We start from the raw sequence: 18,544 nt of genomic DNA, 5'->3' as shown, positions 1-18,544 counted from the left end.
AGAATATATATCGAATTTTACGTCTTTATATGTAAAATATTTGCTTTTATATGTAGGGCGGGTGTCACAGATGGAATATGTCACAAAGGCCAATAGAATATATATCGAATTTTACGTCTTTATATGTAAAATATTAGTTACACGAAAATATATGTAGGGCGGGTGTCACAGATGGAATATTTCAAAGGGATATTAAATTCAAATAAAATACTTTTGTAATCAGCGTTGGGTAAACAAGTGAATATAATAAAATTTTAAATAGAATTAATTCAAATAAGGTATATTTTTAATCTAAGTTGGTTAATCAAGTAAATCTAATAAATGTACATTCAGGTTCTTTTTTTATATATAGGGCTTAAATTAAGACAGGATTAAGCAATAGTTCAATTAGGACATTTAAGTAGTTTTTATAAACGTGACATTACTGGTGTGCATCTTGAGATAAATCAGTGACACGTATATATATATTGGTCTCTGTAATTATAGGTTTCATTGTGACCTCTTACCCCATAATTATAGTGTGACAACATACCCTGCTATTACTCATACTTATATTGTTTATATGCTGAATTATTTATTGTCTATCTGCCTAAAAATTTGATGTGAATATTTTTATATTTTACTTTCCCAATAACATTATTATTGACATGAGCATGTAATATGAAATACTGTCTCCTCATAGGGTTAGTTAGTGTGGAACGATTCTGCACACTTGAACCTAAAGTAATATCACATAATTAGGCCCTGGGAAGTATACCAAAGAAGAGCTGAAGTTTTATTAAGGTTGTTTAATTTAGTTGCAGAATTCAACCCAATATATTTAGTTTCAAAATTTGAATAGGAATGATGATCCAAATTTTGTTTTGCACTTCTGTGACTAAAATTAAATGTAGTTTATGCATTTTTATGGTTGGGCCCACAGGCTCAGTATAAAGTTGCATTTAGTGGACATCCCTTGTCGGCCCTGCATCTATTCAAAAATAAAACAGAGCAGGGCTTTGTCAAGAAAATGAAAAAAATTTTTTTGCAATGTGTATGTCTTTATATCAGATGCACATTAGTACATTAGTTGGGGCCTGTATACTGGATGTGAACCTAAATGCAGATTCGTCTGTATTCAGCAATCCCAGTACTCCTTTGAGCTCCATGGCAATATGCTGCTAATGCATGCAAATGGAAGTGTTTGCCAGCTGGCTTGGCAACAGAGGAAAGACACAGAGTGTGTAGAGACACTGTGTCTTTTTATAAGCCAGTTCCTTATAAAAAATGGGAAAATGCCTTGTAAATCACATATGCATGTGCATCAGCATGCATCTGACTTTTCTTTACTTAATTTTGAATGCATTTAGTGGTGTGCTTAAAGCTTTCACCAAAAAACATGCAATCAGCACAACATAGAGATTCACATAACAATGCAACAGATGCATTTGGCTGCAGTGCCCTAAAATGATCCTCTCTGGAGAACAGTCAGAGGGAGAACTGTGCTTGAAGATTAAACAGATGGGCTGCAGCCAAACTTTATGATTACATTTCTTGATTTGCATTTAGTATTCCTCATTTGTAAGTCACTTTGGATAAAAGCATCTGCTGAAGGAATCCAGTTTTGTTCGTGCTAAGATACCATGTAGATGCCATAATTGCATTTAACATTTTAATCACCACTTTTGTTTTGTTTATTAATATTTTACATGGAACCATATAAAATGTCTGTATGTTTTAATTTCATTTAGACTTTAAGAGGTACAAGGGCACACTGGTGGAAGGACATGGATGTCAATATTTGAAATTCTTTAAAAATGTCCATTCACATAGTTATTTTGAAGAAACAGCAACAGTAATCAGAGTAATAGTTGTAATAATAACAATAATAAGCATGATTACAATTATTATGATGATGATCATAATTGTTAATGATAATTATATATATATATATATATATATATATTAATATATATATAGTATAATATATATATATATATATATATATATCATAAAATGTAAAAGTAATAATAATATAATAATATTCATATTTTAAACACATATATTTTAATTCACATCATTGTTTTTGGGAAACAAGAACAATATAATAATAGCAATTTTAATAATAAGCATGATACAATTATTATTATTGTTGTTTTATTGGCATTATTACATTAGATTATCATGCAATAAACATATAACTTTTTTATAAATAATAATAATAATAAAATAAATTGATCTCTTTATTAATATTAGTAATTTTATTATTAGAGCACAACTTCACACTGCAGCAATATATCAGTTAGAATCAAGTGTTTGAATAGTGCACTGAACTGCGGTAACACTGTGTACTGTCTCTTTAAGACGGCCATCGCTCTCGTTCTGTCGACCCAGCGCCATTTTTTCAATGCAAGACTCGGCCTGCATAAATTATGTTCATGACGTAGTGCAAAAGAGCAAATTTGTATTAATTTTCGGCACTTTTCTGCAGATAAGGTTTTACCTTGGCTATTTAGGCGCACTTGCTTCACCGGCACGACTGTTAATGGAAAGGCGTCATTAAACATTTAGTTAAAAAGAGGATCAGCGGTTTCCCGAGCCTTCTTATCAATGCAAATAGCTCTTTTGTGTGCATTCGTAGCGCGCGTCGGAAGCTGTGAGATGAATTTTTAATTATGCATATTTAAACCAAACTGTGGCAAAGCTCCCCGAAGGAGGAGAAATAAAGAAAATACCCCAGCTTTCAGCGGGTAAGTCGTGAATATGATCACAACTTGCACGCATTTTTGCACAACGCAATACGAACTCGCGGACTCGAAATGAGTTTTTGGTTAATATGCAATGGTCTTAATTAGCATAATTTATATATTTATGATAAAGAGAAAGGAAATACATCAAATGCCGTCCCGAGTCATGGCATATTGGCATGTGAGGAGTGTGATAAGTAGATGAAGTGTGTGTCCCGCGAGGGGAGTTTTTATTGCATTGTGATTGTGTTGAGAGGACTGCACTAGTACCTCACAGGCCTGCTTGATGTGAAAATGCGCAAGGCTTACATAATGCTCTATTGTTTGTTTTTTTTGGATAATTACATGCGCGAATTTATAATGCAAGACACCCACCTTAAATTGCACGTGCACAGTGAGGACATTCGAACATGCTCGGAAATAATGTACCAAATCTTTAAGAACAGTGTTTACGTTTTTCTGTGAGGCACCTGGGTTCAAGTATTTTAAGTTGACAACCTTGAGCTGGCGTCATAGACGTGGCGTTACACGCTTGACTACGACATGATTATCTGGTTAATGCCTTGCAAAGATTTACTATGGTAATCATAGTTCCTGCCAAAAGACCAGAGTATATGCTATACTTAATGTTATTACTGTAAAAACAATAAATGTAATTTGTAATGTTATTGAACGACAGTGATGGCTGTCAAATAACTATTGCAGTAACAACTGTAGAAACAATGGTGTTATAGCAGAAACTTTACCATGGTGAATTTTTGTAAGGGTGTGCTGCTAGTCACCTTCATATTTTAAATATAAAATATAAATAAAGTAGGTATTCATATTGTGGTAAGTAACCTAGTAGTTTTGAGACTGCTTCATATTTTAAATATAATATTTTTTTTTTTTTTTTTTTAGAAAATTATGAAAGGGGCCTTTTTTTGTAAATTATTTGTTAGATTTAATTGCACTCAATCACAGCAGTTTTTACCTTTAATAACTTATTTAACTCAATGTTTTCCTTCCATATGTTGAAGTATTTGTGATTGAAATTAGATTTAGTTGCAATAAATATATTGCACATTTATTTCTCAACTTTATAAACCTAAAACTGATTTTTTTTCATATTAAGTATTTTTAATTGAAATGAACTATTTGTCGGATTTAGTTGAACTAAATCACGTTTGTTTGTTTAATCTTTATAACTTTATCTAAAATATTGTGAAGTATTTCTGATTGAAATGGGACATTTGTCAGATTTATTTGCGTTGAATCACATTATTATTTTATTTTTTTTACCTTTATAGCAATATTTAAAATAATGCGCTTCCATATTGCGAAGCATTTGCAATTGAAATAGAGTATTCAGTGATTTAAATTGTAGGACAGGACTTCATTTTATCCAGGAATTCCCTGAATTGTGAAAAATTGTCTTGGAGTAGGTGGTTGCAGGGAAGGGGCTAAACATGTAAAAGCTCTTGATGAAAAGTAAATGTTAAAGTTTTTTTTGGAGGCAGAGCAAGTTATTACATTTTGGAATAACATGCTCTGATGAGTCATTTGCAATAAGACCAGGAATGTGTATTAAGGAGGTGACTTTTACATCATGGTGAGTTTATTCTTTGATTGCTGGTATCTAGTGCTGTCAAGAATCCTTATTGACCAGCTCTTTTTGTCTCAGGTGGTACGGTGGAGCTGGTGACATCCCCTTCAACCACTATGCGGAATCATTAATCTCCTCAGAGCCTAGACTTCATCATGGACACTGAGGATCTCCCTGCAAACAATGCGCCACTCACTGTCAATGAACAGGTATTCCTGAGTCATAGTCATAATTTCCATATGTTTCTCACTACTTACATGAAGTGTAACGCAACAAAACACAGATGAACCTTAACATTTCATCACATGTCCAGCCTCATGCCCCACGTGTGTGAGTGTTCAGTCTACATTCACAGCACAAGCAATTCTCTTCTGGTGGTGAGGTGTTTGCAGAAAGCATTGCTTATGCCGGTTTTTGGGCAGACGCTCTTGTTTGTTTGCTGTACTCATGTCACTTGTGTCCTTGTTGGGTTGGTTCTTTGTGTCCTAATGTGTGCTTGGCATCTCTGTTCTCTTTAGCCATTCACTGTCTGACTGCAGAAGTGTTTTCTCAGCTTTTAGGTTCCTGCACTTTGAAATTCCCAGCACAAGACGACCAGGTATGCACCTTTTCCTGCCTCTGTACTGCTCTCTGTGCTGCGCTGAGCTGAGCTTCCCTCTCTGCCTGAGCCCTGCATTTGCTCCTGTGATGCTTCTCTAATCTCGACTGAAACATGAACAAGAAATGTTCTTAATAAAAAAAACTTAATCAAACATTTAAGGGGTCATATGATGATGCTAAAAAGAACATTATGTTGTGTATTTGGTGTAATGCAATGTGCTTATGTGGTTTAAGGTTCAAAAAACATTATTTTACACATAATGTACATTATTGTTGCTCCTCTATGCCCCGCCTTTCTTACAAAAGCTCATCGTTCTGAAAAGCGAGGTGTATGCTGATTGGCCAGCTATCCAATGTGTGTGATTGGCCGAATACCTCAAGCGTGTGACGGAAATGTTAGCCCCTTACCATACTGTGATGTGTGTCCCGGTGCGACGAGACAAAAACAATAAAACCCATTACAAACGAGGCATTTGTTGCATCCAGTGGGGACATAATTACTGATAATAATGAGTTATACTGTCTTTTTACTTGTTGCATTGCATGCCGCGTAAACATAAAACCATGTCTGCATTGTGATTGGAGAAAGACAAACAACAAGCGCTACTCTGCACTGCTCAAAACTTGCGTTTGATCATCATTGGCAAATTCTTTAAATATGAAAACGTACTTAAAGGCTATGAGTCAGAAGCGCCAGACTGTCCTTGCAAAGTTGGAACTACCCCACTTTAGAATCAGTCTTTGTGTTGTGTTCTCTTTTGGAAGGCCACCAAAGTAGTTTCGCTTTCGCAATGAAACACATATCGTCTTCACGACATGGCGGCGGTGGCAGCATCAATACTACAGCGAGAATCAAAGTTATGCCTTCTTTCTTTGAGTGAAAATTTAGGCAGTGTTACGCAAATCTTCCCACACAGTGATGTAGACGTGGGGTTGTGTTTAAACGAGGCATTTTAGGAGGGCGTAGACGAGTCTTAACTTTTATAAAGAATATCTCTTTGGGTTTGGGACTTTAGTCTTTGCAACTTTAGGGATCTTATCTATGCATGAACAGCTTGTAACACTCCAAAGAGAAAGGAAAACTTGAAATGGCATCATATGACCCCTTTAAGCTCAGCATAAGCTTCATGCAATAATACATTATAGTTTAAAAGTTGCATTTATTTCAAAAATAAATTTAAAACTGTAATATTATTTATTATTATAAATTTAAAATAACTGTTTTCTATTTTAACATTATAAACCATAATGCATGTTATTTTAGGATTCTTTGATAATTAGAAATTTCAAAAGAAACTTTTGAACAGTAGCGTCACAGTTGGACAGCAAAATTCGCTTGGATTTCAAAGGCTCATGTTAACAGCAGAGTTTACATGTTCTTCATGGGAACCTATTAGCGTATTTGAGCATCTTCTGCTGCTTGTTCTTACTTAATTGGCTTTTGTTTTCAAACTACTGAGGCTTGTACAGCTGTTAAATGCCAATGAAACGTATTTGCCAAGTAGGGCTGGGCGATATTGCAAAAACTGTTATGTTTTACAACTTATGTATGTTAACTGGTAGCTTTAACTTATATTCAATAAATTAACCCAAGAAACAATGATATTCAGATGTATATAATATATACACACACACGTACGTACACTTTTAACAACCAAATAAATTCATTGCATATATTCAATATATCGCCCCGCAGCAGTTCCATGCTCTTTTGCTCCGCAAACATCACCAATGATTTAATAAAATGTCTGAGAGATCAGAATATGCACACAGGTGTGAGCTCATCCATAACAGACCATGGTCCATTTTCATCTGGTCAACACTGCCCTTCATTACCCCGGACAGGAGAGCATTTATAACCTGTTAACCCCTTCCTCCAGGTCATTGTCATGTCAGGACAGGAGACCATCCGTGTGTTGGAAGTGGAGGTTGATACAGCCTTGTCCTCTTCGGGGACTGATGGGAAGGCAGAGTCAGGCGGTGAGGAGGCTGCTGTTCATATCCTAGAAGCAGCTGAGGAGGCTCCACTGGAAAGTCCAGTAACCACAAACACTACCACAGCGGGTGAGGCTAATCAAATTGACTGATATAAATAGCCATGTTAGTTTGGTATCATAGCAACCCAGTATTCAAAGCCGCCACCACCAAAGAGGCATTTAGTATCATAATTGTAATAAATGCATGGCTTGAAATAGACACCACCATTCGTTATGTTTCTCATGCATGAAAATGTCGTGGAAATTCTTTTTAAAGGTTTCATCAAATCTTTCTCTCTTTGCATGTAGTGTCTCTGGAGGTCTCAGCACCTGCAGTTCAGACCGTGGTCTCCAAAGCCCCCATCAGTGTGTCACTGGCCCAGCCTCAGTCTAGCTTACCCATCACTGTCCAGGCCTGCCCACAGGTGAACTCTATTTTCCTTTTTTCCCCATGTTAAATATTAGTAGCCACTTTCAATGTCATTTTTGCCTCAAGCGCTTGATCATTTCTGACTCTGGTGGTCATATCTGAATGTACTCATGGATGTTCATGTTTCTAACTTTCTGAATGAACATTAACAAGTGATCTGATGTGCATTATGCAAAAATGATCGTTAACAACATAATAAAATGCATGTTTTACATAAGAAAATGTATTTATATAAAATTGTGAGACATGGGTGAGGGATGCCTAGTTCTGTAAAGGTTAAAAACACCTGCTTGAAATTAAGTAATTTTAGTAACACCCCCAATTGAGCAAATCAGTGTTATTGTTTTGTTTTTATTTGTATACCATTATAATATTAATTCATATTTTAAATTAGCTTTTGTTTTTCCAGTATATATTGTGCTTTTAGTCTTTTTTAGTTTTTTTTTTTTTCTTATGTTTAATGCATTTTTATTTAGCTTTAATTTGTTTTTGGTTTAGTTTTTGTAATTTTAGTACTTCAGCTTAAGGCTGGAATACACTGTATGACTTTTGCCCTGTTTTTTATTTATTTTTTTCTTGTTTTTTATTTACAGTCTGGATGAGTCAACGCTAGTTTTTTATTTTTTGCAACCATTTACAAAGTTGGCTAGTGTATGATGCCTTGTGTTTTAAAATCTAAAAACAGCCTGTTTATTTAATCCAAGGTGAAGATTAAATCAACGTTTTTTCCATCTGATGTTTATATGTAATATTATTTCATCTTTTTCACATAACAAAACAGATTCCCAATAGTTTTAGGTGACAGTAACAGCATTGGTGCAGAATGTGAGCAAAATACCTATGAACGTCAAAACATTTGAAAAACATTTCTCAGAATAATTAAATCTATATGCCATTACCCCACCAGGTCCTGACTCAGGATGGTTTGGCCTCTCTGATGACTGGCATGTTTGCCCAGCAGGGTTCTCTGGGTCAGCCCCTGCTCATTCCTCTGAGTATGGCTGGATCTGTGGGGGGTCAGGGGGGTCTGGCAGTGCTCACCTGGCCCACCGCCACTGTCGCCACCCTCCCTGGTCTTGCTGCAGCCAGCCCTGCCGGAGGACTGCTGAAGCTGCCATTTGCAGGACTGCAAGGTAGGATGCTCATTAGGCTTGCTGCGACAGACGGTGCTGACGGTAATACCGTTGTTAAGCCGCAACACCGGTCACATCACTTGCACACCGTGGCACCGACCCCCACCATCATTTAGATTTTTATAGTATTAAAAATCATTTAGTTCAGTAAAAGAACAGGCCCTACAATTAAAAACTGAATGCAGCTGCTCAATGCAGTGTGCTGAACGACAGTCGCATCACAGATCAGACTTAATTTATTCATTTATATTGAACTGACAAGAAGAGTGAGGTGAGACAGACAAGACGATGGCAGATGATTTAGTTTTGAAACGAAATGCAAAAGTGCCTGCAATATTTTGGATTTTGGAAAGCCTGTTGACTTCTGCCTTTTATCTAAGGTGATTTTCGAGTTTTTTTTTTTAGGGTGCTTTCACATCTCTAGTTCGGTTCATTTGGTCCGAACCAAGGGCAAACAATTATACATTGTAGCATTTTTCAGCTTTTTTGGGTTCCATTTCACACCACACTGATTGCTTTGGTCCGAACCAGTTGAAACGAAACAAAATGCAGTCACATGACAACATCCACATCACTCATTGGACATGACGTATTTCCTAAACTGCTTTTCGATTGGTCAGAATTTACGTGCGGGAAAATTCACACATAAGAGGAAAAGCCAGCAAACAACACGGAGACAAAACAACTATGGAGAGACGACTGCGCGGGCTGGTTTTGTCCCTGACCATAATCTATTACATTGTTTGTATACACCACAATATGCAAACAATACATTTCTATAATGAAGCGCGGATGCGGCTTGAAAACAACGTTCTAATGCACTGCAAACGGCGAGCAGGCATCGCTCATAACTTCAAGCGGAGGCGTGCATTAATCCAGAGCTGCCATGCTAAAGTGCAAACTGTCAACAAACCCTTTGTAATCGGATAGTGGGCATCGCTGATGACTTCGGGAGCTGGTTTTAGTCCAAAAATAATCAGTACTTTTTGCAGTTGGGTCTGTTTCGAGGTCGGATCACATTCTCACCACAAACGAACCGCTCCAGAGTTTTTTCGTTTGAAAGCGTACCGAGACCACCTCTTCAAGCAGGTCTCGGTACGCTTGTTTGGTCCGCCTTTGGTGCGCACCCGAGTGCGATTGCTGCTTTCACACCTGCCCAAACGAACCGCACCAAAGGGGGAAACGAACTCTGGTACGATTCAACCGAACTAAATGAGGCAGGTGTGAAAGCACCCTTAAACATTTGTTTCTTATTTAATTGGTTCCACTTTGTTTACTTATTTTTACTTTATTTAAACCTTGTGTAAATATTTTATTTGACATCAAGGTGTATGCCATACCTCCAAGCTTTCTCATTCGTTTTGCTAATAAACATTCTACGTTTCTTATTTATTTGGTTATATATTATACATGTTTACTTATTTCCAGTTTTGTATACCTATTTTAAACTTTATGTAAGTTATTTATTTTATATTAGGCATAGCCTGTCCTATAGCATGGTGTATTTTTATTTGTTTTGTTAATAAAAGTTCTGTGTTTTATATATATAGGCTAAAGTTAGTTTGACGTTGTATTTTGTTGTTTTTGCATTCAAGCAACTGATTCCGAATTACCGCTAATTCGATGAATTAAGTGAAAGTAAAATGTGCATGGTGCTTTTAAGCTATTTAAAAGTGAAGGAAAGAGAGGAAAAGAGGAAAAATTCAAACGAACAATTGCTTTACACTGAATTGCCACTATTTGAAAGTGAAAGTAAAATGCAAATGCCGCTTTTACAAACTATTTAAAAGTGAAGGAAAGCAAGGAAAAAAGGGAATGCCCCCGCCCTCGCGGTGATACCGGTATTATCGGTGTTGTCAACACGTTGATTAACCGGTGGGAAAATTTCCTCACCATCATATCCCTAATGCTCATGCATATTATTATCTGTTGCCATGGAATTCAGTTTAAAATACATGGAGTAAGGTCAGCATTTGATATTTATATGAAATTGTGACTTGTTTAGGCCAGTCAGTATTTCATAATAATGAAAATTTTAATGTTACAATGTGTTTTACTGAGCAAAGAAACTCAGAAAAACTATTTATTTTTGACTGTTACAACAGCTTGATTTTTTTTCTTTTCCAGCTGCTACTGTGTTGAACTCTGTCCAGACGCAGCTGCAGTCACCTGCGCAGGCGGTCCTGCAGCCCCAGGTATCTGCTCTGCAGCCAACCCAGACCACAACAGCCACCACTGCGTCTGTTGTTCAGAAAGTGACAGAGCCCAGTGCCTCAGTCGCAACACTTCAGACTGCAGGCCTGTCCATCAACCCTGCTATTGTGAGTAGGGAACACTTCTGTTGTGGATACAGACATGTTATTGGGTTAAGTTGTATCATATATGTGACCCTGGACCACAAAATCAGTCTTAAGTCTTTGGGGTATATTTGTAGCAATAGCAAAAAAAAAACCATTGTATGGGTCAAAATTATCGATTTTTCTTTTATGCTAAAAATCATTAGGATATTAAGTAAAGATCATGTTCCTTGAAGACATTTTGTTAATTTCCTACTGTAAATATATCAAAACTTAATTTTTGTTTAGTAATATGCATTGCTAAGAATTAATTTGGACAAATTCAAAGGCGATTTTTTTTTTCAGTTTTTATATATTTTTTTGCACCCTCAGATTCTAGATATTCAAATAGTTGTATCTCGGCCAAATATTGTCAGATTCTAATAAACCATACATCAATGGAAAGCTTATTTAGTCAACTTTCGGGTGATGTATAAATTTCAATTTCAAAATTTACACTTAAAGGGCCGTACACACCGGGACGAATATCGGCGCGCGTTATTCGCCAGCGTTTTTCAACGCGTTTTTTTTGTTCAACACCCAAGCGATTTTCGCTGACGATGAGCCGAGTGAACATGCAAAATTCACTCCCTGACATTAGATGGCGCTTAATGTAAAACAGAAATACTAGAAATACCTAATCTCTAGTTCTCTTTAATCAAGATTTTTGTAATCGCTGGTCGCGCGTTTGTCATATAGTTCTTTGTTGTTTCCGACAAAACCACGAGACCAGCAACTCTACATTAATCTTGCCTTGCATCTTCTTCGTCTTATTTCTTCCCGGCAGTGTAGACGCTACTTGGCGTATATCTTCTTCGCTGTTACGTATGTGTGCTCAGCAAGACAGTTTTGTGTTTGAGCGCCCCCAAGTTGTGTTTTACCTGTAACTTCAGAAGCTCCAGACACGTGTGGCAAAAGCGCCATTTCATTGGTCGTATAGTTTTTGACGCAGTGCGTCAAACCAAAAAACGAACCCGAGGCGTTTTTTAAAAAATGACGCTTTTACGCGTGGCGTTTTTCGCGTCGGTGTGCACACTCACATTGGCGCCCTTTGTTTAGTCACGAGGCGTTAAACGTCGGCGAATATCGCGCGCGAAATTCGTCCCGGTGTGAACAGGCCTTAAGACTGGTTTTGTGGTCCAGGTAAAATATGTGGAAAATTGCCTTTTAAGACATTTGAAATAGGAATGCCCAATATATTGCAACAGTTTGGGGTGGTAATAGTTTTTGATTTTGTTTTTTTTGTTGGCTTTGGATTTTTTATTTGGTAGTTTCTTATTTCTTAAAGACAGCTTTCATATCAACAATTCATCTTAAAAATGTTTTGATTTGAGCTTTTATTGTACATTTTTTCTTAGACAAAATAGTATAGATTTTTACTTTTGTGTGTATTGTATTTTATTTAGGCTTATAGTATATTAAAGTTTTAGTATTCCAGGGCTGATTACTAATAATTATGTTTAAATACTTGTAGAGTTGTATAGATCTTATTTCTGAGGAAACTGACTTTGTTTTATAAACCATAATAATAATAATAATAATAATAATCATTGTTGTTAATATGATTATTAGCTGTTGTTATTCATTGTTTGTTCACTATTATTTTTTAAATCATATATAAGAAGAAGAAGAAGAGAAAAAAAAGAAATATTTCTTAAATCATATGCAAACTGGAAAAATGTGAAAATCTTAAACCTAAGCTCTTCTAAAATCTCTTTTGCTGCTTTACAAGTAATGGCATTTACTTTCAGGAAATGCATATAGTCTTACAAGATAATTGTGTAATGAATTTAGCCTAATCTAATTTTAATTTTATTTTTTTTTAGATTAGTGCAGCTTCTCTGGGAGCTCAGCCTCAGTTCATTAGCTCTCTAACTACAACTCCCATCATCACCAGTGCTGTTTCTAATGTGACAGGTCAACTCATTACCAATGCACAGGGCCAGGTTAGTACTACATTTAAATGTACATTTATTAATTCAATAGACACATTTTCCCTTTACACAGTTTTTTAAATCCAAGTCTCTTTATTTTTATACCTGTGTTTCAGGTGATTGGAACACTTCCCCTGCTGTTCAACCCTGCGGCAGCCTCTGCGTTACCAGCTCAAGGCCTGCAGGTCCAGACCATGTCTCCACAGCTGTTCTTCAACTCCCAGGGCCAGATCATTGCTACTATAGGAAACGGTCCAACAGCTGCTGCCCCGTCCGCCACCCCTGTCCTCCCCAAATCCAATGTGCCCCTGACACTCACCAAGACCACCACACCGGTACTGCGGTGCCGCCTGTGGCTCTTCATTAGTCTGTAAACATACAGTAAACATTTTCTCGTCTATGTGGCATTTTTGTACTTTCTAAGCATAAATATATCCTTTTTTTAATTAAACATGTAAGAAACCATTCAGAATACACTAGCAGCTGTTTAGCAACCATCTAGCAACACTATAGCATCCATTTAAAATGCCACATAGGCTCATTGGAAAAATGTTCCTCCAAAAATGTACCCATACATACAATTCATTGCAGATTCCAGCTAAAATGACCACTAGTGACATTAAAAAAACCAACAACTTTTAATCCTGTTCACAAAAATTCCTTACATGGGCAGATTATGGATTAATAAAGATTCATTTTCTTACAGTATCTTGCACAATACTATGTTATGTTATGAATACTGTGTCTTTAAACATGCAGGTTTTGTACATATGCTCCAGAAAATGTGAAATATTTGTAAAATGATTGTTGTGTTTGTTGATAGACTGTGATTTGTTCTCTAGGGTCCCGTTGGTAGAGTGGCCCCATCTAAAGTCATCATTGCTCCCCAGCCGCAAGTGGTTAAATCAGTGACATCCCTCACCTCTGCCGGTGCCATCGCCTGTGGAGACGTGCCTACCGTGGGGCAGCTTGTCAGCAGTAGGTTTATGTTTCACTGGTACTTCACTGTTTATGTAATGTTTGCAATATTGCATTTACAACTTTCTTCAGTCACATATTTGAATAGGAGCAATTCTGTAAGGTGTGTTTGGATCAGATTTCAGTTATGAAGATTGATGTTTCAGTTACTTGTGGGTAAATTACTCATGTTGTTTATGATCTGGAGAGGGTCCAGAAATCCTAATTCAATTTTTGTTTTCATTAGAGCCGCAGTCTGCTGTGAACGAAGAAGAGGCCATTAATCTGGAGGAGATCCGAGAGTTTGCCAAGAATTTTAAGATTCGACGGCTCTCTCTGGGGTTGACACAGACTCAAGTGGGCCAGGCTCTCACCGCTACGGAGGGTCCCGCCTACAGTCAGTCAGCCATCTGCAGGTTATTCTCTTTTCTATATTCTCTGTCTCTGTTTTTCTTTACTTGTCTTACTGGACTAATTGGACCACTCCCACTTCATTTAGGTTGTGTAAATTGTGCCATTAAAGAAAGAAGAAAGTATTATATAATTAGAATTAAAAAATCTTTCTCCGCTAATGTTGTAAACTATATAGGGAGCCCTATTACTTACACATTATGTTTACAATTAACAGATCCCAAACTATTACATTAAATTGCCATGTATTTTTAGTTATCATAATTAACACTCAAATGAAAAAAATTGTAAGCATGTAAATTGCAGTTTTTTCATTAACTTCTAAATATAATTATAAAATATATAATAATTTACACATTGACTGTCATAACTTCTCGTGACACTTTTATTTAAACATACATTAAGACATAGGGCTGGGCGATATAGCTAAAAAATGTATCAATGATATAATGTTTCATATTGTTCGGCATCGATAATTATTGACATTTTCTATATCCTTTTTTAAAGCAAAGAGCAATAGAAAAAAATGTTTACATTTAACCCCTGTATTTTTGAATTAACCCAATTTGAGACAAAAAAAAATTGTAACAGTCAAACACAAAATAAAAATGAAACAAATATCTAATTTCTAATGTTCTAATGTTTTATATGCAGATTAAATAGGTCTTAAGTAAACTTTTTCCTTTCTCCCTAGACCACAGGATGGCGCAATGAGCAAAATATTGCAGCGCATAAAAATGTCAAAGCAAGGAAATAACGGTCTATAAAAAACGTGCATTACGTCTAAATTAATTCATATAAATCAAATATAATTTCGTAAATTGCATAAACAGTTTTGAACGAAACAGCATCATGTAGTTATGCATTGCTTAATACAAAGAGCTGAATCGCCCATCACACAGATTGCATTTGAAAACATATGAGATGCGGTGAAAACGAATAAACCTCTACAAATTTGTGACATGTTTTCTAAAAGTTTAAACTCTTTTAACTTTGCATGGCTTTATATACATCTCTTGTGTGAGACGCGAGTGCAACAGTTTTATTTTGTCCGGCTAAAAAATGTGCAGAATTTGTGTTCTATGTGAATGGCTTCATTTCGGTTTTAACCTAATCAAGATCTTCTAAGCATTAAGCTACTATATTTCTCTAATATATTGAATGACAAACACAGCAACTGCGTGTCTCGTGGGCTAGAGTCTAGAGACTAACAAAACATTAAAATACAACGTCAATTACATCATCATCACTGCATCTCATGTGCCACTGATGACGATATTTTTATTATAGATTTTAATTATTCTTTTTTTCTTTTTATATTCACAATCTCCTGATCACAGGCAGGCACAGCTCTCAATTCAGCAAGTGTTTGTGTGTGCTGTCTGCGTCACTCATAGCAAGTGCCTATATCAAACATTTTTTTTTTATAGTTATTTTTTTTTTTACGTTGTAAAATATAAATATATTTTTTCGTTTTGTCGTTTTATGGCCTTGGTATATTGTTAAGTATGATATAATGAATATATAGGCTAATGTAGTGCACATATTTAGTGAAATGTTCTTCTCTAGATTGGTGAACTAATGAGCTGTGGGCACAGAATGATGACATGAGATGTTCGTTCATGTTTATAAAGAGGAAGGGATGATCACGTTCACCCGCGCTTCACGCTGCCATTTGATCTGAAGTCACACTACATAAAAGAGAGTCAAAATGGCATTTATTGTTTGAATTTGAACAGAATTTAAAAATATAAGACTTTCTTATTAAAAGTAAAAAAAAAAAAAAAAAGTGCACTATTAAAATGTCTAGTGAAGTTTTATTCATGCATCAACTGAAACAGAGTAGCCTTAAAAATCGATCTTGGGATTCAAGAATTGATATTGATTCATTAAAATGAAGATATATCAAACAGCGTAGCCTAAAAAATCGATCTTGGGATGACATGAGATCTGTACAGAAAATTTTCGGTATGAATATGTGTACTGTACCGTCATACCCCTTATATATATCAACCATCAATATACATTTAATGTCTCTCATACACATACTTAACTCCATTGTCTTGTCTGCCTCTTGTTTCAAGATTTGAGAAGCTTGACATCACTCCTAAAAGTGCCCAGAAGCTGAAACCCGTGCTGGAGCGCTGGCTGGTAGAGGCTGAGCTCTGGAATCAGAAAGGTCAGCAGAACTTGATGGAGTTTGTGGGCGGAGAACCCTCCAAGAAGCGCAAACGGAGAACCAGCTTCACACCGCAGGCCATCGAGGTCCTCAACACTTACTTTGAGAAAAACTCCCTTCCGACCGGCCAAGAGATTACAGAGATCGCCAAGGAGCTGAATTACGACCGAGAGGTGGTCCGGGTCTGGTTTTGTAACCGTCGACAGACTCTGAAAAACACTAGCAAGATCAATGTGTTTCAGTCCCAGTAGGGTGACGGGGTGTCTCGTAGAGTCCAGCAGAAGAACTTTTTGGATGTTGAAGTATTGGTGCTAGTTGCAAAATGATTGAAATGACTGACTAGCTGTTGTGATGAAGCCAGCGGCACTCAAACTGTGTGCGGTCATAGAATAGTATCAAACAAACACTTTCTGTAGGTTTTTTGTTTCCGTTATGCTGCATGCAGAGTGACTTTTTGCCATGCCACCACAACTTTCGATGCTAAAATGGCTTTTGAACTATTTAAAATATGGAAGAAGCTACGAAATCCTGTAGTTGCTATTTTTAAAGACGAAAAGACACTTCATTTACACACAGGAAAGAAAACCTCCAAAATATTCTCCCTCATTTAGTGTTTTTTTTTTTTTTTACTACAACTATGGTTTTTGACCACATATAATACATTTAGAAGGTTCTTTTGAAGGTTCCATTTGACAGTTTATTTTTTTCTTGTGATCATATAGTTTTGCTGTAAACTTTAAGCTATGTGATTTTTCATTGCCTAGGACAACAAACTGGTATTTGGTCATTTTAACCTTCAAAAAGTCTGTCTAAGAGGGTGCATTCAGGTTTTCATTTCATTTTTTATGAGTACAGTGGTTCCCCTGTCTTTGTGATTAAATACTGTAGATGTGGTTTGGTTAATTGACAATCATAGTACTCTGAATCAGAAAGCATGCCCTGCTTTTACGTGGCTAAATCCAATTATTCCATTTCAGCTGTCGTCATAATTTTATATTCAGAGTTGTATGATTTCAACTGTTATGTCTATCTGTTGATTTAAATAGAAAACTGTAACTGTATCAAAGATTACAATGACTGACGTAGAATATGTCCTATGGATTTTACCGTTACTGTTTTTGCCATAACCTGTCTAGTTAAGCAGATCGTAATATCAGGAGATGCTATTGAAGAGAGACTGACATCTATATCTATATGGGGCACTTAAGAAACATTATCTGAACAGCTGAAAGTTTGTTTTAATGTTGATCGATGACAAGTGTTAAAAGTTATTACCACTATAAATGCAATTCATCATAATGAATTTGGATCGTGCTCTCATTTGTACTCTGTCGCAGCAATATTCACAGGTCATATGAACATTTCCCCATTTTTACTAAAACTGTCCAGACAGAAATATGTTGTAACATGTTTCACATGTTTGTTCTAAGCTTGAAGCTATATTGTTCTTATGGACCTTCAGTATTTATCTATTGGATTCTTATCTTGATTGGTACTATTCCATACATTTACATGTTAATGTTGTTCAGAAGGAATGGAATTAGACGTAGTGTTTTAACTAAAGCTAAACATAGACTAAACAATTAAAAAAGCAGCATCTGTTCAACACTTTAATCTGCACAGAGCTTATCGATTTTAAAATGATGCATTTACAGATTATAAAACAATTGTATGGTACTCCATTAACTGTATTTATTTTGTATCAATTTTAATGTTTGGCTTTAACTTGTTATTTGAAATAAATTAACACTAAACAGACTTCTTGTATTTGAGTTGCCAGTCATGATTATATTCATCCTACTCCGACTTCTAAGTTAGTTCACCGATTAATTCTCAGAACACATACAAGGTAACCCAAAGACATCAAAGCATGTGGATCAAGTTGATTTTAAATGACTGTCCTGACAACATAAGCTAGGTAGTGTGTTGCAAGGAATATGTTGTAAGCCTGGGTTTTGGTTTTACTATTGTGACACTAACTATAGCAGGGCCTTTACCACCATAATACTAAAATCAGAATCAAAAAGAGCTTTATTGGCAAGTATGTTTACACATAGAAGAAATCTGATTTGTTGATAGAAGCTTCCACAGCTACCATCCATTAAAATAAATGTGTTTTTCAAAATCAAATAGAAAGCATGATGGTAATGAGGAGCAATCCATGTTATTTTTATTTTTATGGTTTCTGTGGCCTTAAAATAGCACTGATAAACCTATTTTAACTATGCAAGAAATAAAATTGCTATTGCCTTGGTAACCATACCCCCCCCCCCCAAA

The 18,544-nt window shown here is 36.0% G+C and overlaps 1 protein-coding gene across 5 annotated transcripts; it reads left to right on the top strand.

Moving 5' to 3' along the window:
- Positions 1-2,369: 2,369 nt before the first annotated feature.
- On the top strand, positions 2,370-18,025 carry LOC109066435 (POU domain, class 6, transcription factor 1-like). Of its 5 annotated transcripts, none has more exons than XM_042713484.1 (12): positions 2,370-2,729; positions 4,390-4,520; positions 4,865-4,909; positions 6,792-6,975; positions 7,197-7,312; positions 8,225-8,450; positions 10,578-10,771; positions 12,613-12,732; positions 12,837-13,055; positions 13,563-13,698; positions 13,925-14,093; positions 16,173-18,025. In XM_042713484.1, exons 2-12 carry the CDS (start codon positions 4,467-4,469, stop codon positions 16,516-16,518), a joined length of 1,809 nt encoding a protein of 602 aa, XP_042569418.1. In that variant the 5' UTR covers positions 2,370-2,729; positions 4,390-4,466; the 3' UTR covers positions 16,519-18,025. The 5 variants fall into 5 exon arrangements, with proteins under 5 accessions (XP_042569418.1, XP_042569419.1, XP_018939000.1 ...); XM_019083455.2 differs by lacking the exon at positions 2,370-2,729 and adding an exon at positions 3,921-4,317; XM_042713485.1 differs by lacking the exon at positions 4,865-4,909.
- Positions 18,026-18,544: the final 519 nt, after the last annotated feature.

Source organism: Cyprinus carpio, chromosome A23 (assembly GCF_018340385.1).
Source record: "Cyprinus carpio isolate SPL01 chromosome A23, ASM1834038v1, whole genome shotgun sequence".
NCBI lineage: Eukaryota > Metazoa > Chordata > Actinopteri > Cypriniformes > Cyprinidae > Cyprinus > Cyprinus carpio.
This window is presented reverse-complemented; position numbering and strand designations above follow the sequence as displayed.